We start from the raw sequence: 21,991 nt of genomic DNA on the forward strand, positions 1-21,991 counted from the left end.
AAAGAAAGAATGGGTGGGATTCAGAAAGTCAAAGAAGATGGAAGAGGTAGCAGAAATGTAGAGGTAAGAAAGTGTGAGACGTGTTTAAGCGACACCGAATAAACCTGTCCTGCTGGGCCAGATAGGATTAGGGCTAAGATCAAAGCCGGCCTAATGCAGTTTGCAGGCATGTTTTGTTTGGCTTGCATGGGGTTAGATCATGCCAGGTTCTAAATTTAAGGTAGGTGCCAACATTTCCACACAAAAAAATTTCTGACTTTCCTTTAAAAGAAAAGGGGGATGGGAGATAGACTTGGCAACATGGTGGTCCTATATGGTAATAATCAACTTAAATATGTGCTCCCTCTCCCCAACAAGTCTGTTTCACTCCTTAATGTTACTTGCCTGAGTCCTGTAGACATTTGCATTTTCTGCTTTTGAGTTGAGGATCAGTAGGTAATAAAGGCAAAAAGATAGACTGGTGACAGGTTATGAAGGGCTTTTAATACCAAAGTAAAGAATATAAATATAGGTGTTGGCATATCCAAGCGGGCATAAAAATGCAAAATGGAAGTCTCTTAAGGGGATGTCATTCATCCCTGAAGGCTACTAGGATCCCCTGGGAACATCGGGCCATTGAACTTGCTGGGTGATTTGCTTTGCAGGCTTCTGGAATTCAGGCCAAAGTTTGATGTAGGGAACAGTAAGTCTGATTGTTTCAAACAACTGTTTGGATTTGTTAAAACATCTCTGTGATTTCAGAGAAAACAGTAGGAGTACGGACATGCTTTTTATCCTTACTGTGAGAACACAGATGATCATTGAGAGAATGGAAGTGCTAAGATAGGGGTGACACTTAGGGGCTGTGGAGCAAAGCTTATGCTAGTGGGTGCTGAGTTGCATGTTTTATCACCCAGGATAACACCTGCCTGGTCACACTGCCTTTTAAAACATTGTCAGGTGCCCGTTTTACAGTCACTGTTCTAGGTACAGTGTAAATTAAGGGAAAAAGGTCCTTTAAAAAAGGCTAAAATTAATATACAGCAAGAGTACAAGCCAGGAAGAGAGGGAGAAGCAGGCCCCCCGTGGAGCAGGGAGCCCGACGTGGAGCTCCATCCCAGGACTCTGGGATCATGACCTGAGCTGAAGGCAGATGCTTAACCGACTGAACTACCCAGGCATCCCCTAAAATTACTATCTAATCATTATTAATTGTGTCGGTCATTATTCTAAGTTCTTTACACAGATATTTTACTTTAATCCTCATAACCACCTTCTTGAGGTACTGTTGCTATCTCCATTTTATAGACAAGGAAACTGAGGACTTACAGGTTAAGAACTTACTCAGGGTCATCAGGCTGATAAGGGATGGACCCTAGACTTGAACCCAGGCAGTCTCTCTAAGAGGCTTTTCTCCTAAGTGCTGTGTTCAGCTGCCTCTGGATCTGTCCGTTTTGATGACACACAGGCAGATTCACAGGTAGGGACCCTTACGCTCTTATCCTGGAAGCTCCAGGACAGCTTATTTCAGGGCTGTCAGTTTGGTTCAGGTTCTCCAAGAAGATATGAAACTGCCTTAAATTGCCTTTAAGAGAGCAGATAATTGGGTCCTTAGGTGACCTTGAGAGAGCAAGGTTGTCTGGTATGTTTAAAGTATGTTCTCTTCCTTTAGCTAATGGCTCAATGTCAACTTAGAAAATGTGTGTTGGTAACGCGTTTTTGAAATAAGACCTCGCATAAGGATTCTTGTTTCTTTTATGCAAGCTAAATCACGTTAGCCTTGTCTTCATATGTTCTGATGAAAAATTATCACAGAAGAAATTTTATAAATATTTGAATTTGGAAGGGGGTGAGAGTCCATAACATTGTGGAGACACAAAGGCATTTTGTGTCAAAACTTGTCAATTTTTCCTACCGTATTTAGTGTTGCCTCTTTCTCTTTGGTCCACAGATGAAACATGTGAATGAAAGATTTCAAGATGGAAAAAATAAAGAGGTGGTTCTCATGTGCATTGGCATCACTTCAGGGGTTGGACGGCTGCTCTTTGGCAGGATTGCAGATTATGTGCCTGGTGTGAAGAAGGTTTATCTTCAGGTACTTTCTTAAGCCACTTTTCCCCCAGCAAAATTATCTTTATCCCCTCATGTCTCGTTATATGTATTTATTTGCTTAAATTCTTCTGTAAAAATGACAGATACTTTCTGGAACCTAACTTCTACCAGCAGTTTTTCAAGGGCAAAATCGGTTATGAGTTTTGGGTTTTCAACATGGGACATTGGTGATCAAACAATCTTATTTGTTTTGTCATGGAACTCCACCAAATCAGAATGTTTTTTGCGCATTGCTTTTCCTAAGAAGAATGTTTTATTTTTGGCACAGTTCTCATAGTCATGCGCCTTTTGCAATATCTTTTGAAGTTTATGGGGGTGTGTTTCTTCTGAACTTCTTACTGCAGATTGCCTCCTGGGTGTTGAGAGGTGTGCACTAAACTAATGCTAATTCCAAGATCATACTGACACTCATTTGATAAGTTCTTAAATGACTCCTCCATGCTAGACACTGGGCTGAATGCTGCAGATGAAGCATGAAACATGATCTGTGCCCTCAGTTAGTAGCTAATGGTCTCATGGGTAGACAGATAAAACAGTGTTGCAGCACAGTGGAATAATGACTATTCTAGATGGGTGCCATAGAAACGTAGGCTCCAAACATCTGAATCACTAGCGAGGGTCTGAGCAGACTTCCTGGGCTGGTGGGCTGTTAAGAGGTGAGTGGTAGTCAGATAGATAAAGCAGAGAAGTGTGTTCCAGGCCGAGGAAACCACATGGACAGGGAGGTGGAGGTGTGACACAGTATATTATGTCTGGGAAACTGAACAAAAGGAGAGATAAAGGGAATAGAGGGAGAGCACTAAATTGACTGGAGGGAGAGGCTCAGGAGCCAGGTTAGGAAGAGGATGAACACTATCCTGAAATCTACCAGGAGCCATGAGAGGGTTTTAACCAAGGAAGTGACACGATAGGAGTTGTATTTTATTAAGCTTAATCCAGGAACTGTGTAGGGTGGAATGAAGTGGAGGAGGGGCAAGAGTGCAGACAGTCCCAGAAAGCTACATACTGTATAGCTCCCTTTCTGGGAAGTGGCCAGAATGGGCAGCGCCACGAGACAGAGTAGATTTGTGGTTGCCTGGGGCCGGGGGAGGAGGCGGTGGGGGTAACTGCTACAGGGTATGGGGATCCTTTTTGGGGTGATACAAATATTCTAAAATTAGGCATTAGTGATGGTGGTATGACTTTGTTAACTCAGGCCCACTCATTATGAATTTATTATCTCAATAAAGCTGTTGTTTAAAAACAGTGGAGGCAGAGAGACTAGTTGGAGACTGTTGAAGTAGTCTAGGCAGGAGGAACCAAGGCAGAAACATTGGAATCAGACAGGGTGTAAAATAGGGATATTGGGAATGAGAGTTTGATGGAGCCACCTCAGCTGGGTCTGAGATTTGTGGCTCCCATCACAGAGTGGATGGTTGTGCTGTTTCATTAAGATCAATAATTCAGTAATGGAGTAAGATGCTCAGTTCATTGTTGCCATTTTAAATTTGTGGGGTTTGTGGGAAAGCCAGGTTTGGAGCTCCTGAGAGAGTCTCAGAGACCCGTGGGACTTCGGCATCCATGGGCTGTATGGCGGGAGCGGAGGAGCGGGGTGTGCAGCGGAGAATGGAAGGGGTGCCCAGACTGGTGGGAAGGAAGCAGGGCACAGAGTGTTTTCAGAGACAGGAGTGGTCAGCAGTGTTGGCAGCTAGTGAGAGGGCAAGCACATTAAAGACTAAAAGGTTTTCACTGGATTTAGCTGCAGAGTTTCACTGGAGTGGCAGGTGCTAAAGATGGATCATGATCACTGAGTAGGTGGCCATGTGGACTACTTTGCCCAAAAGCTTGGCTCTGAAGGGAAGGTGAAGGGAGCCCCGGGAGGGGGCAGTTAGAGATTGGGGCAGTGAGTGTGTCTCCTCACCCTATAGATGGGAGGCAGTATTTGGGTTGGGTCTTGAAGGAGAAGTGGGATTTGGGTGCAGGAAAATGATTGGAAAAGGCATTTACTACAGATATAGTAACTTCCATTGATTGATTTGAAATAACAGCATCCACCCTTTATTGAGTACTTCCATGTGCCAGACGTGCATTCTCTGGTATTCCTCACCCCAGCCCTCTGACAACGGTATCGTGGTCACTTGCACTTAGAGGTGTGAACCCTGAGGAACAGAGAGGCGGCCTCACTGTGGGTGTCTGTGTGTAGGTCCCAGCAGACAGCTGCAGAAAGGAGCCTGGGCATATGGGGGAAGGAAGTGTCCATAGCTGGTAGAGTGGTACTTTTGAAAGCATTTACTGTATTATTATCATTCCCCTTTTATTAGGACCCAGCTGTGGATATTGTTGTGGATCAGTTGGTCTTCTTCTCAAGGGTCAAGAGAACCCTCTAATGGACACTTGTTGCATTACAGACTTTCAGCTTCCTTTCATTCTTTCCAGAGATTGTGTCTACTCTGCTCTAGGCTAGACCCTGGCGGGGTGATGCACACACGACGTGCGTGGCCCCCCTGAGTTCCTGGAGCAAAACTGGGGGCAGGAAAAATGAAGAACTCAAGAAGACAGGGAGAGTGACGTGGGAAGAGGTTGGAAAGTTAGGAAGGGCCAGATTATACAGGACCTTAAAAGCCAAAATGAAGAGATTTTACTTTAAGTGTAGTGGGTCTTTGTTGGAGAATGACGTGGTTTGATTTCACATTTTTTTTTAAAGCTATATTTATTTGAGTCGGGGCAGAGGGAGAGAATCTCAAGGAGACTTCCCACTGAGCGTGGAGCCCAACACAGGGCTCAATTTCACGACCCTGAGATCATGACCTTAGCCGAAATCAAGAGTCAGGCGCCCCTGATTTCACATTTTATTTTTTATTTTATTTTTTTAAAAGATTTTATTTATTTTTTTTGAGAGAGCGAGAGCATGAGCAGGGGGAGGGACAGAGGGAGAAGCAGGCTCTCTGCCGAGCAGGGAGCCTGATGCGGGGCTCGATCCCAGGACCCTGGGATCATGACCTGAGCCGAAGGCAGACGCCTAACAACTGAGCCACCTAGGTGCCCCCTGATTTCACATTTTAAAGTCACTGTGGTTGTATGTGGAGGAGAGATTCCTGGGCTAGAAGCAGTAATCCCTTCTCCACAGTAGTGTGTGCTGAGTCACAGTGAGGGGTTGCATTTCCGAGAGGCCTGTGAAGGAGGCAGAAGGCCTTCCGTGGGCCGTGTGGCTGTGGGGGGCCACCAGCGGGCCCCGCCTGTGAACAGAGTGCCACAGGCCCAACCCATGTGGACTCGCTCCTTTATATCACTCCCCGCCTCTGTCTCTCCTTTTTCCTGGCTCCCCTGCCCAACTCCCAACCGTTCAGTGTGGTTTTTGGTTCTTGGCTGTTCTCTGCTGCAGCCAACTCCAGCTCTGCCTGTTTGCTTATTCCCACCGTTCTTTCCCTCGCTGGCTGGCTGCCTTTTGGCCTCGCCTTTGAGAGCTGGAGCTCCCACTGCTTACCTTCCTTACCTTCTCGTCCCTGGTGGTGCGGACATACCTGCTCCCTGCTCTTGTCTGTGACAGCCTAACCTCACGGGGCTGTGACGGTTCTCTCCCCTCCCCGTCTCCTAGCAGCTGGGCACAGAACACACTTCACGACCTCCCACATGGTCTCATTTCTGGTCACAGTCATCTTGGGTCTGGGAGGCTGCAGAGCAGAAAAGCACAGGCTCTGGAGTGAGACATGATTTCACCCCAGTTCTTGTCACCAGCTGTCTCCAGAACCGGCCAAGGGCTGCGGTGAGGATTCATAGTGACAACTTATGTAAAGTGTCGGCCCAGAGTGCATGATTAATAAATCCTTCCTTTGATTATGTTTTAATAGTGTATCAAATACTGAAGCAGATCCTGATTTGGAACAGGTCTCAAGAAAGGAGACCTTGGTTATCCCGAACTAGACATCTGCTTATAATTTTTTTAAAGTAATCTGTACACCCAACATGGGGCTCAAACTCACAACCCTGAGATCAAGAGTTGCATGCTTCACCAGGTGAGCCAGCCAGGTGCCCCAGAGACCTTTGCTGATAGATAGACTCAACTTTTTGTTCAGGAGTCTCACGCTTTTGCTTCAGAGTTCTGAATGTAAACTCTATCAAGGTCCTGGTTTCCAGGTATTTTCAGCCTAACCATTTTAAATGCTGAGCAAAGAGATGACTAACTGCATTATATGGAATAATAATGGTTAAAGGCTTTCTGCTCTGGGTTCCTAGCTAGAAAAATCTGGAAACTTTATAGTGAATAAATTTGTAGGAGCAACACTTGAATCTAACTGTGGCCAGTTGTGTGTCTGCATCTGAAAATGTCTTCTGCTTATTCACATGCAGCTCATTTTTCTTCTTGAGCTATACTTAGATTCCTGAGCAAAACTTAAACAGACATTTCTCCAAGAATGTTCTTTTTGTGATAGAAATGGGGAAGGATAACAACAACAAAAACAACAAAACCCCAATTTTTTTTGTTCTTTAAGTATGTAAACTAACTTAAGCAAGGGGTTCTATAATAGAACCTATAATATTGTGACAGAAGATATTTCCTTGGATGATTTTAAGAAAACAAAAGCAGGAAATACACCTCAACTGTCAATGCCTTATTAAATGTCAGTGCCAGAGGCTAGAAGAGAATTAGGGACCTTTGAATACCTCATTTAAATCCAACCAGAGCTGCTATGTTTGAGGAGGGGAAAGAAGATTGTAGTAATATTAAATTTATTTATCTTTCAAACTGGAGCCCAGTATTTACAAATCAATATTTGATGTATGGATCAATATTTATTTGGGGAAGTGATGAAGTACAGAAACTCCCGTATGAACAGTTCACCAGCTATTTTCTGAGAGAGACTAAAGGATAAATGTGTAAATGCCTATGAACTCAATTCTTAATGAAAAACCAAGAAATTTTACTTTTAAATAACAATTTCTATTTAAGTTATTAAAACTTAACAATTTTGAATAAAAACTAGTAATTATTGTCAAATAATTGAAAAAAGAGAATATAGTTAATATAGTTTTACCTATAGTTTATAGGAGAACTCGTAGTCAGGTAAAGTATTAAGAAATTATAAGCTCAAATATATACTAATAAATTTGAAAGGTGGGGAGGGGCAGAGGGAGAGGGAAAGAGAGAATCTTAAGCAGACTTCACGCCCAGTGCAGAGCCCAGCCGACACGGGGCTGGATCTCATGACCCTGAGATCGTAACTTGAGCCAAATCAAGAGTCGGATGCTTAACTGACTGAGCCACTAGACACCCCTAAATCTGAAACTCTTAAGTTTTTTTTAAGATTTATTTGACAGAGAGAGCACAAGCAGGGGGAGCAGCAGGCAGAAGGAGAGGGAGAAGCAGGCCTCCCGCCAAGCAAGGAGCCCAGTGAGGCCCGATCCCAGGACCCTGGGATCCTGACCTGAGCCGAAGGCAGACGTTTAACTGGCTGAGCCACCCAGGCGCCCTGAGTGAATTATTTTTTACAAAACTAACCAAAGAACAAAAACTGGAAGGGGCCAAAAATGTATAGAAAAATCAGGATAACTACCAGAAGTAAAGCACCTGGGTCTCATGTTATGTAAATTTGTCCGAGAAAAACATTCATTTATTGAGCGCAATTGACTTGGTGCCAAGTAGTGTGCTAGGCTTTCAATAATTCACTCTGGTTCTCTTATCTTGGGAGAGTTTTTACTGAACAAAATAGTAAAAGAATAGGAAACATATTCAAAGGAAAAAATATTCTTGAAAGGTAACCTAGTGTAGTTACAGTGGCATGGTTGGGAATGTTTGGTCGGTGGCTTTACCAGTTAAATCCATGGAATGTGGCCCCACAATGTCCTGAAGTTTTATTCTAGATTCTCTGGAGTTTGTGATAATAGATGAGTTTCCAAGATTCAAATGACTTTCCATGTTTTTCTGCTTTTGTGTTTGTAGGTAGAGTTAAAAATGTATGTATAATTAAGACAATTAAAGTGTGGTTAGTTTATCAATGACAGTACTCCTTGTCATTTACCTACTTGTGAATTTCAAATCATTTTCTACTTTCTATTTATTTTTAGATCTTTTTGTATAGATGGGAAACATCAGGAAGCCTTTTTACTTGCTCAAGGTCACAGAGAGCTGGAACCTGGTCTTGTTCCTCTGAACCTTAGTTCTTTCCAACCTACCAGGCTGCAAGCCCACTAATTACCCATGCAAAGAAATTATGCATGTGTTTTCACTGAAGTTGGGTTGGAGAAAATGTTTAAGTAGAAAATAAAAAGGGGCACCTGGGTGGCTCAGTCGGTTAAGTGTCTGCCTTCAGCTCAGGTTATGATCCCTGCTTTTCCCTCTTCTCCTTCTGCGCCACCCCTCCCACTCATGCTCTCCCCCTCTCTCTCACAAATGAATAAGTAAAATCTTTAACCAAAAAAAAGAAAAAAAAATCAGGAGAATGGGAGATTGTGTTCTTTAGAAAATGTGAAGTGCCAGACTTTTCCAATAACTAACTCAGAGTCTTAAACTAATAATTATACCATAAAGTCATATTTTAATAGTGAAGAAGAAAAATGCACTCAGCTGTATGAGATGAAGGTGTCAAAAAGAGACCCAACCTGGACTTTGACACTTTTTCAAGAGCATGTTTCTTACTGTGGGGTCCGTGGACCACTTGCGTCCCGGTCAGCTGGAGAGCTCGGCACTGCTGCTGTTCCTTCATCCCTGCACTCCTCCACAGCAGGAAATCCTGACCCCTAGGAGGTTGTGCGCGGCTGCCCTAAGGCGAGCACCCAAGCTTGGTGGGCCCTGTGGGCCCTCGGAAAAACCGGAGAAGATGGTGATCCAGATGGCTGCTTTGTATGCTCTCTCCTTTCCTCCCCAGGCCCCTCGTCATTGGAGGTACCCTCTGGGAGCAGTTCCTCCTGCTCGCTGCTACCGCCTGTGCAGACCAAGGGTTCCCGGGTGGGCACATTTAGGCACATTACTGAACGTCTCCCAGCATCACTGGGCATCACATTAGTACCCACCTCATAAAGTTGTTAGGAGATCGTTAGCTAACGTGCTTGGAACAGTGCCTGGCATCTAATAAACACTAAGTAAATGATAGCTGCTGTTGTACGCGTATTTTTAAAAAGGCTGATGCTTTTTGAAACATTTCTTCTGCTGACTAGTGAACTATCAAGTTTTATTTAGTTCTTTGCCTAAAAAAGTTACTGAATTGCCTGCTCCCTTTTTTGCACCCACCGTACTTTGAATATACAACTGTGGCAACATCTAGAGCACTTGATGTGCGCTCGTCTTCCATGTTTGTCCCCCCACAACCCAAGGGTAGGAACCAGGGCTTATTCATGTGGCATAGTATACAGCACAGAGCACAGAAACTACCCAATGGCAGGCAAAATCAAGAGTCTGGTTCTATTAACTACTCTACTGTTAAATGAACGTGTTCCGTGGCTCAGAATATTTCTCAGCCTTAACTCTGGGTGCTTAAATAGGGTATATCTGTGCTGGATCACCAGAAGTCAGTGTTTGAAAATATCATTTGATAATCAGATTGATTTACATTATCAAGTAAAATTGGGTTACATAATTTAGCTCTTAGGATGTTCTAGTAGAATATGTTTATGTTTTCATTTGCATATTATACATATTTCCTGTGACAGTCAAAACTTAATTGGAATTTGAATAATCAAAATTCAGTACATATTTATGTAATATACATAGTTACTTATTTTAATCTCTCACTTGGTCTGCATATCTGGAATATGTCTGGAATATTGGCAGGCAACATATTCTAAATTATTTAAATAGCTAAACCTTCCGTCATCGTATTCCCCAAGCTGGAAGCTCTGTGATATGAAGTACTGATCTTGCTGGCATATTATCCTTTTGCAAAGGACTAACACCAGTAGAGTATATACAATTTCAAAATCGGATGTTTGATGAATGAATTTGAGCTGATTCTCAAAGAACAAATATTTATTGAGTACTGACCAGGTGTAAGATTCTTAAACCTTAGATTATCTAGTCCAAAGATGACTTTTGTACAGATTCTGACTTCAAAGAACTTACAGGCTGGAAGGGAAAGTAAGTATGTAAAAATACTTATTTTATTCTTGTCCCTTTATGGAAATTTTGAGAAAGTGCTAGGGGAACTTAGGGGAGATGATTATGGGAGTTGATTATATATATAAAATCAAGGTGGATTGGGCCAGGGCGGCAACTAACCAATAGTCGGCCCAAAGTCCTAAGCGTGTTGCTCGGTAATTGTAACACTCACTTTTCCTGAGAGCAGAGTTGACACTGTGCTGTCTTGTCCTAGGTACTCTCCTTTCTCTTCATTGGTCTGATGTCCATGATGATTCCCCTATGTAGGGTCTTTGGGGCCCTCATTGCTGTCTGTCTCATCATGGGTCTCTTCGATGGATGCTTCATTTCCATTATGGCCCCCATTGCCTTTGAGTTAGTTGGCCCCCAGGATGTTTCTCAAGCAATTGGATTTCTACTTGGATTCATGTCTATACCCATGACTGTCGGCCCACCTATTGCAGGTAAATATAATGATTCTCTAGTAATTTACTATATGGAAAATATATTACGATTTTTTGGTTACCATTCTTTTGCTTTTGTGTGTGCCTTACTGATAACATTTTTAATAAGACCAGCCTTGGATGACATGTTGAAAAAGTTTGCTGAGGAGTCCTTCTTCTCCTTATTGGTAACATAACACACTCTATAACATGTTTAATTGTAAGCTTTTGGGCTTTAAGCTTTCACAATTGCTATATTTCATTTAGTATGTGTTTTGGAGAAATGGAAACATGGCTGCTTTTTAAAAAGAGATGAAGATTCTGAAAGATTTCTAAATATGTATGCTTTGTGTAAGAGATCATATCCCCCCCCCCAGAAATAATTAATGGAAAATACCATTTACTGGAAACAACTCAAATGTCCATCAATGGATGAATGGATAAACAGAATGTGGTGTAGCTATACAATGGGATATTAGTCAGCCATAAAAAGGCAGGAAGTACTGTACCAATACATGCCACCAGGTGGATGAACCTTGAGAACATTATGCTAAGTGAAAGAAGCCAAATACAAAAGGTCACATACTGTAAGATTTTATTTATATGAATTATCTGGAATAGCTAAGTCCATAGAGGCAAAGAGCAGATTGGTGGTTTCCAGGGGCTGGAAGGAGGGGGATTAGGGAATAACTAACTGCTTAATGGGTATGGCATTCCCTTCTGGTGTGATCAAAATATTTTGGGACTAGATAGAGGTGGTGGTTGTACAACATTGTGAATGTGGTAAATGCCACAGAAATGGTTAATTTTATGTTGTATGAATTTCACCTTTAGAAATCTTCTGAATAGTATAAAGGTGCCTCATGTTCAATATTACTTGGGTGCCAATCTGCGTCACTAGATTTGATAAAACTAGGATAAAATTCAAATGTATGTATTGTCATCTGAGTCTGGCATGTGAGGGGCTCAGTGAAAGTTCATTCTTATGTCCAGAACCAACACGTCTAGCAACTTTGCGAACTGGGAACCTAGTCATGAACAAGCACGCAGTCACTGAAGGTCACAGACTCCCTGTGGGAGAACCCTCCAGCCCTTCCCCTGTCCCCCGGGTAATACACTACTTACACTATTTTTACACCTTACAAGCTTAGATTTTTAGGGTTTCCACGTCTACAGCAGATTATAAGCCGCACTTTGGTAGGCATGGTGTTTGCAACTAGAAATAACTGAGAACAGACCAATGACAAGGGAGATAACCGGAAACTTCTGAAGTTAGGCAGAAAGCTCTTGGCTCACCAGGAGGTTCTGAGGGATCACAGGATTATAGCCAGACATGATAATTACTGTTCAGAAGGAGGAAGGGTTTAGTTATATACAGAATATTCTGATTCAGAAGATAAGAAAGTTGTATCTATATATTGTATATTTTAGATTTCTGTCTACAATAAATGTACACCTTTTTAACGTGTCAGTACTTAATTGGACAAATTCTCAGCTGTTTATTGCAAAAAGTCTGATACTCAATTCAGTGTGTTCCCTGGACATTTCAGATAGGTGAGGTTTTATAGTAAGAGTACAAAAGTTTAAAAACACTAAGATAACTTTTAAAATCTGGGTTTTGTGGGGCGCCTGGCTGGCTCAGTTGGTAGAGCCTGTGACTCTTGATCTCAGCGTTGGGAGTTCAAGCCCCATGTTGGGTGTAGAGATTACTTAAGAAATAAAATCTTTAAAAAAAAATCTGGATTTTGTTAGAGAAATTAGAAACAAGGAGTATTCTGAATAACAGTTTTAAGAAGCAGAGCCCAAGGATCTATCAGAGTGCCAAACATTTTACTCCCATGTGCTGACAAGTATATTTAACAAAACTTTTTCATCTTAACTCTCAGATTTATAATTTTTCATGATTTTGAATTCTGATTTTAAATAGTTTCATGTTATTTCATAAACAAATAGGCCCAAGAAGGTTTGACATGTAGACACTGTGAGGTATGTATGTGTGTATGAGAGAAGTTTCAGCTTGGTGGTTTATCCACCTTCCCCTGAAATAAGGACCGTTATACCCTGGGTCAGAATACCCCAAAGCCCTTTGAATGGTTTTGAAAAAGCCAAAGCTTGGTTACAAATATTTTTTCCATGTAATATCTTGGTACGCAAACCCGTAGGCCTGTAGTCTGTGATAAGATTAAAGATCTAAGATCTTTTCCTTTCTCATATCAGAAAAGGTTTATACTTCAGACCCATTTCCTAAGAAATGTGTGACTGATCTGAGACCCCTAAGAGCCACCCTTCTTCTCTCTTGGTGACAGTTTTTTCCCTTCCCAGGGTTACTTCGTGACAAGCTGGGCTCCTATGATGTGGCATTCTACCTCGCTGGAATCCCTCCCCTTATTGGAGGTGCTGTCCTTTGTTTTATCCCCTGGATCCACAGTAAGAAGCAAAGAGAGATTGATAAAACCACCGGAGGAGAAAAGATGGAGAAAATGTTGGAGAATCAGAACTCTCTGTTGCCAAGCTCACCTGGAATCTTTAAGAAAGAATCTGACTCTGTTATTTAATGTCTTATATACCTCCACCAGACTGAACTTGCTTTCAGAAGTTTAAGCAAGTTTTCCTTTTATATAAATTGCAGATTTCTTATTTTTTTAATCTCATCCTAAGAATAGCACAATAATTGGGAACTAGAACGCTTATTACTACAAGAACCATATTCTGCCACTGAATAGCTAGCTGTCTGGTATTTCCATGAGTGTGGGGGCAGAGAGTCTGGTATATGAAAACTTACGTCGGAAAGTCAAATATTGTGAGCATTGATGCTATCTCAGTAAAAAGCAACTCTGGAAACTGTGAATGCTAATAAGCTTGTACAAATATTTAAAAATACCTCAAGCTATAATGAAAGGGTTGCAATTTGGTTAGGACTGGAACTGTGTTTGTTGTCTCACGTGATGTTTTTAATTCTGGTATCTCTGTTTTAATTTCTTCTGCTGTTTGGAAACTTTTTACAAGATTCAAGCTTGGATTCTAGATAATGTCAGACCTACCAAAACCTCAAGTCTGTGTTAAAGCTGCTTGCCTGCTCTTAACTAGGATCTGAGGTTAAGTTCTTCTGCCTTGCTCCGGTGTCCGGGGGGCTTCTGGGAGAGATGGCAGCGCTGTGTCGGCATTCAGAGCGCGGCGCGGAAGGGATCACGGTCGTAAGGGCAGAGCAGTTCAGGAGGCGGGCATTTCTCCCACTTCCGTTCGCTTCCTTTCGGTTGGCCGTGTGTTGATTACTCAAGTAGCCAGAAACCCCCCAGATTTCTGAACTTGTTTAAAGTGTAACAATAAAGTGAAATAGAATGAATCAAAGAGATTCTGGCCATCTTAACGGAGAGTTTTTCTGACTTTGTTAGCACTAGGACTTGACATTTCCACAGAGTCTTACTGAGCATGTTACCAAGTTGCAGTTTCAGGTACAAATGGGGAAAAAAAAGTCTTTGTATTCATGCAGAAAATATTTCTGATAGAAACAATTGCTCCAGTTTGTTTATAAAATTAATGGGTCTTGAAAAGTTAAAAGGACTTATAAAGAGAAACAACTTCTGTATTCCAAAACTTACTGGCAAAAATTTGCATTCTTCGGTATTTATCCTAGCCCGCTCCCCATTAACATTGCCAGTATTTTTTCTATTTATGCAGAGACACTTGTATGAAAGCTATTAAAGTTTTAAAGACCTAAAATTAAAACTAAAGTCATGCCATGACCTATACTCATCTACAAAAAATAGGAACACTTTCCTCATCCTGAAATTATACTTTAGTACATGCTTCTTATTTATGTCTTTGAAAGTTAATAATATGCAAAGTATATTTAAATCCTAAGTATAAATGCGTATTAGAACTTCCTCAAATGTAGCTTGTTCACCTGGGAAGAATGCTATCTTTTTCTAAAGCACCTCCAGGATCCATCTGTTTCGAACTTCTCTGGAAGGACAGAAACTTAATCTCTTATCTCCCTACTTTTCCTTTCAGCTTCTCTTCTTTATCTTTAGCTGAGGATGTAGAAACCTGAAGAGGATATGGATTTGTAGTTGTTGATGGGGCGGGAGGCGGGCCACATGGGCTGGAGGGAAGTGAGGCGGTTAATTAAACAGCTAGAAACCCAGAAGTTCAAAGTAGGAATACCAAATGTGGAATTTATTTTTAATAGGATTTTAAATTATTTTTGATTGTGAAGATATTCAGCAGTTCACTATGACATACACATGGTTGTAACTTTCAGTACTTCTGTATTTCATATTTAGGAAACGGGTAATTTGTTTTTTTGGAGGGTTATGTTGCTTAAAAAACAACTATATTTTGACCATATACTGCCCTTTCATATTCTTATTTTAAACTTTTAGAAAATGACTTAGAGGGGCACCTGGGTGGGTCATGATCTCAAGTCGTGAGTTCAAGCCCCGCATCAGGCTCCATTCTGGGCGTGGAGTCTGCTTGAGATTCTTTCTCTCCCACTCCCCCTCCCCATGCACACATGCTCTCTCTCTAAAAAAATAAAAACAAAAAACTTAGAAATGATACTATATTATTGGGTTCTGCATTTATCCATGCCTAGTTATATAAAACATTATTTCCTCATTATTATCAGTGCTTTTGAGATCAGCAAAAACATACAACTAAGACCAATCATCAAACCTGCCATTATAAAATTTTTTTTTTATAGTTTTTATAGTTTTAGCACAGACTCCTAAGACTTGTCCCTGCTCCTGCCAATTTTACAGAAAGAATTCTAAAAGAGAAAATTTACTCTGTAAAGACTTCCAAAATGTTTTCCCTTTCAAAATTTGGCTGATTTTAGAAAGGAAAAAAAAAAAAGTAATAATCTGAAACTCAAAAGACTTGATCTTGCTTGGTTAGGTTCCATAATAAAAGAGCAAAGTGGGGCGCCTGGGTGGCTCAGTTGGTTAAGCTTCGGACTCTTGATCTCAGCTCAGGTGTTGATCTCAGGGTTGTGAGTAGGAGTGTGGAGCCTACTTAAAACAAACAAAAAAAAAACAAAGCTGAAGTATTTATAGTAAAACTTAGATCTCAGAATATTATATTCATGTACAAGATTACACATATGCAGTTTTCAGTCCGATGGAATGAATTAACAGGTCCTATGATACTGAAAAAGCTCCACTGTAATAGACTGTTACGGAGAGTTCTTTGCTGTAATAATATAAAGTTATAAAGTATAAAAGATGCTAAATTCTATAAAATGTATATTTCATAACATGTTTGGTACAAAAAGTTCTAGAAGTCTGAAGTTCTAAAAGTTCTACAAACTTAGAAAATGAAAAATACTAATATTCATAAGGATTTAGACCAAGAAACATTACCCTAATCTTTCAAAGTAAATCCTTTCTAATTTCTGAGCAGTGTTACTATTGCAATAAAGTGAGCTGGTGGGTCTGAATTTTTTTGTTCAATCCAGACACTTGAGAGGAACAGAGTAGAGTCAGAACTCTGCTTTCTATCTCATCATCCTAATTCTGATAAAACTCAGCAAATTCTCACATTCAAAAGGTTCTAGCATTTGAGGCCAACAATATATAAGAAGGGGAGCAATTATTCCCCTTTACAGAGACTCTGAATCAGATACTATTGTAACAGATACCCATGGATCTTCCAGAAACATTTTAGTTCAATTGTATTGCAGTAGATACTCTTGGTATCCATCCATTCCAGCAACAACAAACCACCCAGATTGATACTTTATTCAAAATTTATAAATTTCTTTGATCACAGTTGCAATCCTTAGTGTACAGTCCTACTAAGAGACTTGTAATGTCCACTTGAAATTGCATAGTGCTTGCATTAAGCTTCAAATTCTATTCATGAACAGAAGCAGGACCTCATTTGTACTACCTGATCTACAGTATCTGTTTATACGTGTTTGCAGAAGATCCCATGGGCTCTGCCCAAGTATGGAGCAAACCTTAACTCTTAGCTTCAACTTTCTACACTTTTAAAGTAAATGTATACTTAGTTGTAAAGTAAACACAGCTTTGTTTTTCCTGCTCCTAATTCTAATCCTTTTAACTGCACTGAAGAATATTTTAATTTCTACCTTTGTTATTTATAAAGCACTTTATGTCCGGATGACTTCTGTTGTTAAATCAAGAGAAAACTGAATAGAAAATGCAGCGATCAGGGGCAGGCCAGTCCAGCGTGGGTGGCACTGAGTGGGGGCTTCCGGCAGCGCACTTTCCCACTCTTTCTTAGGCCTCTTTGCTTGCTCTTCCTGGTCTCTTTCCCCATATCGTTCTTTTTCTCTTTACTTCCCCCTATCCTCCAAAAACCTGCTGAGGAGTCCATCAACATCCTTGCCTAGTTCCCCTGGCTGCTTAGCTGCCCTACTTACTGGTGGTTCCTGTGGCTTCAGAGAATGGAAGCCCAGGCTATGTCATGTAACCTGGTGAACAGCTTGCTCTCAGCCTTGAACTTAGAGTTCTGTTGGTCGACACTGAAAACATTATTTAATTATACGATTAAAATCTGGGAAGGAAGTAATATGTTTCATTTAACTGGCATCTTTTGTGCTAATATGTTAAACTTTATTTAAATGTTTAAGGTCATGCTTTCAGAGAAAAGACTGTCAAGTTCTTAACATGAGTATTTTCAGAGGGCATAATTTTTTACTTTGATTTTCATATTCTATTAAAATTTTGCTAAAACTTAGTCCTGAGAGCACATCGTGGGGGATGCTTTGGAATGTAGTGGGCCCCTCAGATGCGGTTCCTCATGAATCTGCCTTAGGCTGCGTTATACTTTATGGTGAATGGTGTTGGAGTAAATTCCCAGAGTCTAGAGATACAAGTAGAAAGGATAAGTTAATTAGCTCCAATTAAAAAATATGTAAACAATTTAAGTTTTAAACTCCTTAGGGAATTTCTAACACCGAAAACTTCATTGTTGCTGGCATAACATTAAGGAGCAATTTTTCCATTAGGCTGAAAATTGTTGCTTTTCCCAATGTGTGAAAAGAAGGAAGTGAAATGTTCTTATTTTACATTTATATTCTTTAACTGAAAGACAAGTAGTATCTTGGCTAATAGAAAAAGTGTCATCATCATAGTTTAATTAACTCTTAAAACCACAAAATTTTTACCTTGTGACTAAAACAGAAGAACAAGTTTACCATTTGTGATGGTGATGTGGATTAATGTGGAATATGAACACAGCAGAGAAGGAAGTCTTGCTACTCTACTTGACTGAGAATCATTAATTCTGCTCATTTTACACTCACTGATTTTTGTTGATACTTAGGTGTAAAGGAAATAAAAAGACCATCTGGAGCTGAGTTTGAGAATGGTTCGTGGGGCAAAGAATAACAAGGCGGAAAGCAACAATAGACAGCTCATGGGCTCACTATAATTTTATAGCCACAGTCCTTTTTATCAGTTTATTTGTTGGCAGACATTAATGCTTTGTTTTATAAATACGCTATAGAGTGATAGGTTACAATCTCAAAAATAGAGGGCCAAATGCCCATAGCAAATGTGAAACCCACATACAACTTAAACAACCACAGTTACTGAACTTACATAAATGTGGACTTAATCAGATGACTTTAGATGACTCCTTCTGAGACAATAAAGACCCATGAAACAATTCATTGCCACATGTTTGAATCACTCAAAACCTTGAAACTTGAGATCTAGTTTACTTAGCTTGCCCTTTTTAAAATTATCAATTTTTCAATAATGAACATTAATCATCTTGACCTCTATACATTCAAGGAAATATCCCACGGTACTATTTTCTTGACATATAATATAGGAGGCTACCTCATTTACAAAACAGCAGATTTCAATTTTTTGTTAGTGTGTTAGACATTGGGAATGAAATAAACCTTTCTAAGTACTTGATCATGACAGTCCACCTACCTCAGCTTTCAGTGTCCAACTAAAAGCCCAGCTTAATCAATTCTTGCTTAATCAGAAGAGAGCTAGCAGTGACTCTGAGATTAAAAGGCAAGGGAGTGCAAGGAGTAAAGGGGCCAAAATATCAGTAAAATTTAAGTGCTTTGTTCTGATAAGAAGATATAAGAGGAACAAAAAAGGAGTATTAACTAATGTGGCCTGTGGATAATCTGAAGCAGGAAAACTGAAGAAATTTATAATCTATATATAATAATGGACACTTACTAAAGTGTTTCACCAGTGGCTTTTCAAACTATACTGGCAGCTTGACGATGAAGTCTTGTTTTCATTTGTGTTTTCTTTGGCAGGAAAATGGATAATCACTGACAACAGATTACATGCTTGTGCCTTAACCTCACAGCTTATGTGTGAAACTCCTGCAAGAGGCACCCCTTTCCTAGTGGAACAGGGACTGTGGCAACGAACTTTTGTCTCCCTGGAGTTTTAAAAAATGCTGTCGTTGAGTATGGCAGTAGGTGTAGGAGCTAACCCACAAGTTCCCAATCTAATGGAAGATGTTTCTGGCCTTTCAGTATTTTGGAGTTGAATGTCACTAACCATGTGTGCGGTAGGAACTATCAGTATAACTTTTGGAAATCTAATGAAATCTGTGACACTATTTTGGAAACTCTGATATATGACTTTTATTCTTTACCAAATAATACTTTTTAGTATCTGTCCATTATTAGAAGAGGCAATTTGTTAAATATTTTAAATGTGGGTAAACACACAAACATTTTCTGTTATGATCTTCCCTAAATGTAGTCTTCTATAGTATATTCTCATATACTAGAAAGTTAATGGGTCAAAGTATCTTTCATAATTCAGTCTATATTGGAATAGTATTTCAGGGACTGAGGGTTGTATGAGTGCTTTTTTTTTTTTGACCCCATTGCAATGAGCAGACTATATATTTGGTGCCTTTCTTTCCTACCAAAGAAAAATTAGGTCAAAATTGGTGCTAAATTTCACGTTCTTTTCAAAATTATCTCTTCTTTTTAAATATATTTATCACAATAGGAAATGTGTAGATCCAGCAGTATTATGCATGTTGTATTCTGTATATACATCTAAGGAAAAAAAACCCTCACCTAAAAAGCAATTGAGTTCCGATATCTATTTACAGGCATATAATTTTCATTGACACGTAAGGCTTTAAAGTATGAAACTGATAGGAAAATGATCACCAAATGAAAACTTAGTAATGAATATACCCCCCAAAGGAAGTAACTTTAAGGAAAAAGTCCCATACAATGTTATATGTCAGTTATATCTCAATTAAAAAATAAAAATAAAAAAGTCCCTGTCAATGTTTCTAGCACAAAGTTAGCTATTCAAAGTATTTTGTAACTCTGAGGGTGTATAAAAAGTTTTATATATATTTTATTGTATATATATTTACATATGTACAAAATAGCTTTTTAATGAGCTTGTTTAAGTGGATATTTTAAGCTATTTTTCAGGCTAAAATTAAGAGGGGAGTCATCAGTCTTAAAACTTGGATAATGAGTTACATTAAAAAAATTCTCACCAAAAGTATCAGTGTTCATCTTTCGGATTTAACATAAAGACAAATTAGTAAAGACTACATCTGGGTCAGTGGGAGCAAATCTCAGACCTATGGTTTATTCGGGGTTCTCAGCATCCTGGTTGTGGCTGACTGTATGACACCCACCTAAAATCCCACGTGCGTCTCTGAGTCTTAATGTCTTGTGAGTAGGATTCCGATGAAGTGAGGAGGACAACAGGGTTTTATTTAATCCTGCTTTTATAGACTGCCTTAACTCTGTGAGGATTTTATAAATATAAGTTAGAAAAATGATACACTCTAGGAAATTAGGAAAACAATACACTTAGAATCTACTAGAGTATACTGGATTCTCTGTTAACTAATGATAACTCCTTACTACTGTTAACAGGAGTTATGTGTGGAAGGGAGAATGGGGACTGGTTAATCAGAAGTTACTGTACAGTGAGATGAAATATCCCTTTACTAACTTCTGATGTAACTTAATTTATGTGGTTTGAGAACTGTAAGATTCCAAAGGCACTGTGCAATGCTTGATAAATTTGCATTTTGTCAGTTTGTTCTCCTTTCTGTTTATTTTAGCCTGAAAATTATAGCTACAACAAACAGAATCCTACAGTATTAAGAGAGTGTGGATATTTTAAGTATCTCCTCATATAACATGACATTTTCCATGTCAGCTTATTTTAATGTTTATCTGAAAAGTAACTTTAAATTATTTGCATATTTTCAAAGTTAGAAAAACATGCTATATCTTAGACATCAAAACCAAACTATTCCCAGGGCCGCTGTATACTGCAGAGCGGCTCTGGTCTCTGCCTGCACAGGATGCCATTTTGGGCACAACAGTTGCTTAAATATAGATCACTGTGTGAAATAATTTTGCTGGGTTTGATCAGTATGCAGTATTTTAGTACTTGCCTTTAAAAATTGTTTTTCTCTTTTTAAGGAGTGTAATTTATAACTGATTTTTTTATAATGTGCAATTTCCTATAGATAACCAAAACCTTTTTAATCGAAAGAGCTTTGTAATCATTTGGAGAATAAAATCATTTTACTGTGGAACAATGTGGTATTCTCAGTAAAGACAATAAAAAAATGTTAGCAAATTTCTATGAGGCTCTGTGGTTATATTTATGGAATTGCCTGGGGAGATGAGGGAAGGAAAAATTACTGAAGTGAAGGAAACCGTCTGTGTTGAATGAAAGAAAAATAAGCTGTGTGCTTTTAAGCTGCATACATGTATTCCGAATGTGCTTGGGTATCATTATCTCTCCTGGGCAAGTGACAGGGATAGAAATGATCCCAAAGCACTGGAGAGTCCAAAAACGATTTCTATTTGACACTCTTTTTTTGTAGTTTGACTTACATTACTGTTTTACTTAGACTGATTAAATTTATTGCATTCAGCTGTTACTTGGGACCTCTGACTCACTGACAGTTTCAGGGGATGATCAAGAACCAGGCTGGAATTTTGGTGGATACTCACTGAGAGAAAAACTGACTCTGCAGTCAGAGGATGTTTATTACTGGATGTGCCCTAACCACAAAGCAAATCATTATTTTCATTTAATGGTGCTAAAGAGATTTTATACATTAAACTCGAATATGGAATTGTGATATATCATTTATTCCAATAATTATTATTTATTTATTTTTAAAAAGATTTTATTTATTTGAGAGACAGCGAGCATGAGTGGAGTGGGGCAGGGTGCAGAGGCAGAGGGAGAAGCAGACTCCCAGCTGAGCAGGAGCCCGATGCGGGGCTCGATCCCAGGACCCCAGGATCATGACCTGAGCGGAAGGCAGACGCTTAACCAACCCAGCCACCCAAGGGCCCCAACTCCAGTAATTATTTACATGACTACACATAGGTGCAAAAATGTGCAGGCCACTGGAGGGCTTTTTAGAGAACCAGGAGAGAATGGATATGAGA

The 21,991-nt window shown here is 39.7% G+C and overlaps 1 protein-coding gene across 2 annotated transcripts in view; it reads left to right on the forward strand.

The window, feature by feature from the left end:
- Nucleotides 1-21,168, forward strand: part of SLC16A10 (solute carrier family 16 member 10) — a 119,793-nt gene extending 98,625 nt beyond the window's left edge. The window contains exons 4-7 of one of the 2 annotated variants that reach the window (XM_081828821.1): nt 1,931-2,074; nt 10,374-10,602; nt 11,575-11,690; nt 12,904-21,168. In XM_081828821.1, the coding sequence (XP_081684947.1) occupies nt 1,931-2,074; nt 10,374-10,602; nt 11,575-11,690; nt 12,904-13,182 (768 nt within the window). In that variant the 3' untranslated portion in view covers nt 13,183-21,168. The remainder of the gene's footprint in view (nt 1-1,930; nt 2,075-10,373; nt 10,603-11,574; nt 11,691-12,903) is intronic. The other variant, XM_006735475.3, reaches the window with a different exon arrangement.
- The last annotated feature ends 823 nt before the right edge of the window (nt 21,169-21,991 follow it).

This window comes from Leptonychotes weddellii, chromosome 8, assembly GCF_054177405.1.
Source record: "Leptonychotes weddellii isolate Sample4059 chromosome 8, ASM5417740v2, whole genome shotgun sequence".
In the NCBI taxonomy this organism is placed as follows: domain Eukaryota; kingdom Metazoa; phylum Chordata; class Mammalia; order Carnivora; family Phocidae; genus Leptonychotes; species Leptonychotes weddellii.